Raw genomic sequence first — 2,291 nt, 5'->3', positions numbered from 1 at the left:
CAGACTTCTGAGAACAGCACAAGGAACATGGAGGACAACCTCACTGACTGTGTAGACAGTACAATGAACAGACAAACACTGAAGACAGGATACAGAATGTAAAGACAAACCAATCAGGACAGCAAGAAACATCTGGAGCAGACACAAGAGGAAACAGGTGAGCGAGGGCGGGCTGCAGGGCAGAGAAATGGTAAAATGGTAAATGGTACTGAACTTATAGAGCGCTTTTCAAGTCCCTCCGGACCCAAAAGCGCTTTACACTAACAGACAGCTTTTACACTGCAAGCCAGCTTTGTAGAAAATAAGTTTTTGAAGATGGGCTATTTGGGAAAAAATGTGTGAGACTTTTTTTACACATTTGTATAAATTCGAAAATTTGGGTRATTACAGACAATCTGTACAACTTGACATGTACGCACTTGTGTGTATGTAAGAGTTTTACTAAGGTCAGATTAAGGTGGTATCTTTCTGAGATGTGACTGCTGGCAGACTAGCTGGTGTTTTTTTTTTTTTTTCAATTAGTTTATTTCTTTCAAATTTGATGAAAACTTTCASTTACAATGTTTCTGAACTGTTTTAAGAACATTTAGCTATTGAGCTACTTGCCCCATTTTGGCCACATTTGGCCATCGAACAGCTTTTTATATCAGTTTTTCAGTGCAAAACTTTTTTTTTAATTTATTTTGCACTTTATTTTGTTTCTCATCATGGCTCATCTTATCCCACCTTGACAGCCGCCCACACGTTTCTGATTATTATTATTATTTTTTTAAATAGAGATTGTAAAATTAGGAACACTTTTTCCAAAAAAATGTATTGTTAATGTCTTTTTTTCAGGAACTTTTGCCTGATATTTTTTTTGTTAAAGGCATTCTCCTGCACAGGTCTCAAGTTACAGCTCTAGAGCTCTTGAGATGAGTTAGAGAAGCCTGCTGCAAAGTTCAGGTGGGTTGTAGACAGGAGGAAGATGCTAACAACAATTTAGTGACTATTTTGAGAAAAAACAATGTCAAAAAAGAAGCAGTGTCACAAAAAAATACTTGAGACATTTGGGAGACTCTTACAAGTATAAATATAATGTGGTTTGCCACCTAGTGACAGACCATACTGTAGCAACTTTAAATGAGTGTGAATAATAGCTTGCTTATGGTGTAGGGTAACTTAGGAACTTCTCAGTCACCCAATGACAACAAGGTCCCTAAGACCTCTCAAAGCAGATATAGAAAATGAATGATTGGATGAGCACAAAAATCATAGTCCAGAAAACGGCTTAAGTTTAAACATAATAAAATAAATCAAAGAAATTAAACAAAATCTGCTTTTCTTGCAAAATGACAGGCTAAATAAATAACTCTGCTTTAAATTCACAAATGACTCAAGACACCAAAGAGATCAGGACACTTCGAAGTATCATATCTACACAGCACATTTCCATGAATATTCAAATCCACATGTCATTTTATAAACAGCCACATCTGATGACAAGCAGCCAACTCAAATCAGATATCCACAAGTGTGTGTTTAGATATTCACAGAAGAAGAGTGAAAATGTATTTTAACATTATATCTGTTATAAATTATAAATATTGAATTTGTTTATTTGTGTGTATTTCAGGAGCTGATCACCACCCTGTACATTGGATTCTTGAGCCTTATCTTCTCATCATATTTTGTCTACCTGGCAGAGAAAGACACTCTGAACAGCAGCGGCGTCACTGAGTTTGGAAACTATGCTGATGCTTTGTGGTGGGGAGTGGTAAGATTGTGACASTCCCATTTGTTTTTCGTCCTTACTAACCTTCTGTTTTGGTGTTACGCTTTCAGTTTTGTAAATCAAGAAGGCTCCACTTTGTTTGGTCACTGATCCTTGTGCTTTCCTAGTTAAGGCAATAATGAGAAAAGGTTGGAAAAGAGAATTTAGAGCCAAGTGTTTCCTGAAATACTAGTTACTGCTAATTATTTCAAATTCTGTTGTCAGTTCTAAACCTGGGAGACGGCGTAAGTCAGGAGATTGTCACCTTTTCAACCTCAGCATCTTTAATGTGCAAACAGAAACACCCAAAGCTCCACACAACGATAGAGAGAACATAAAAGGCCTGCTATATATTTAGCAGTGCAAAATGTTACACATCAAAACAGGTGAGATGTAAYTCTGAACCATGCTTGGTAATATTCTTTCATTTCGTTTAACTAGTAAAAAAAATCCTTACTGATGCAGGGCTATTCAAATGGCAGCCTGTGGGCCAGAAGCTGCCCATGAGTGACTTTAGTCCAGCCCATATATATATATA

The 2,291-nt window shown here is 36.7% G+C and overlaps 1 protein-coding gene across 1 annotated transcript in view; it reads left to right on the top strand.

Annotated features, from left to right (window-relative positions):
* kcnq1.1 (potassium voltage-gated channel, KQT-like subfamily, member 1.1) overlaps positions 1-2,291 on the top strand; it is a 78,903-nt gene that overhangs the window by 36,404 nt on the left and 40,208 nt on the right. The window contains exon 6 of the mRNA XM_014016982.1: positions 1,616-1,756. Within this exon, the coding sequence (XP_013872436.1) occupies positions 1,616-1,756 (141 nt within the window). The remainder of the gene's footprint in view (positions 1-1,615; positions 1,757-2,291) is intronic.

Source organism: Austrofundulus limnaeus, unplaced genomic scaffold, assembly GCF_001266775.1.
Source record: "Austrofundulus limnaeus strain Quisiro unplaced genomic scaffold, Austrofundulus_limnaeus-1.0 Scaffold159, whole genome shotgun sequence".
NCBI classification, from domain to species: Eukaryota; Metazoa; Chordata; class Actinopteri; order Cyprinodontiformes; family Rivulidae; genus Austrofundulus; species Austrofundulus limnaeus.
This window is presented reverse-complemented; position numbering and strand designations above follow the sequence as displayed.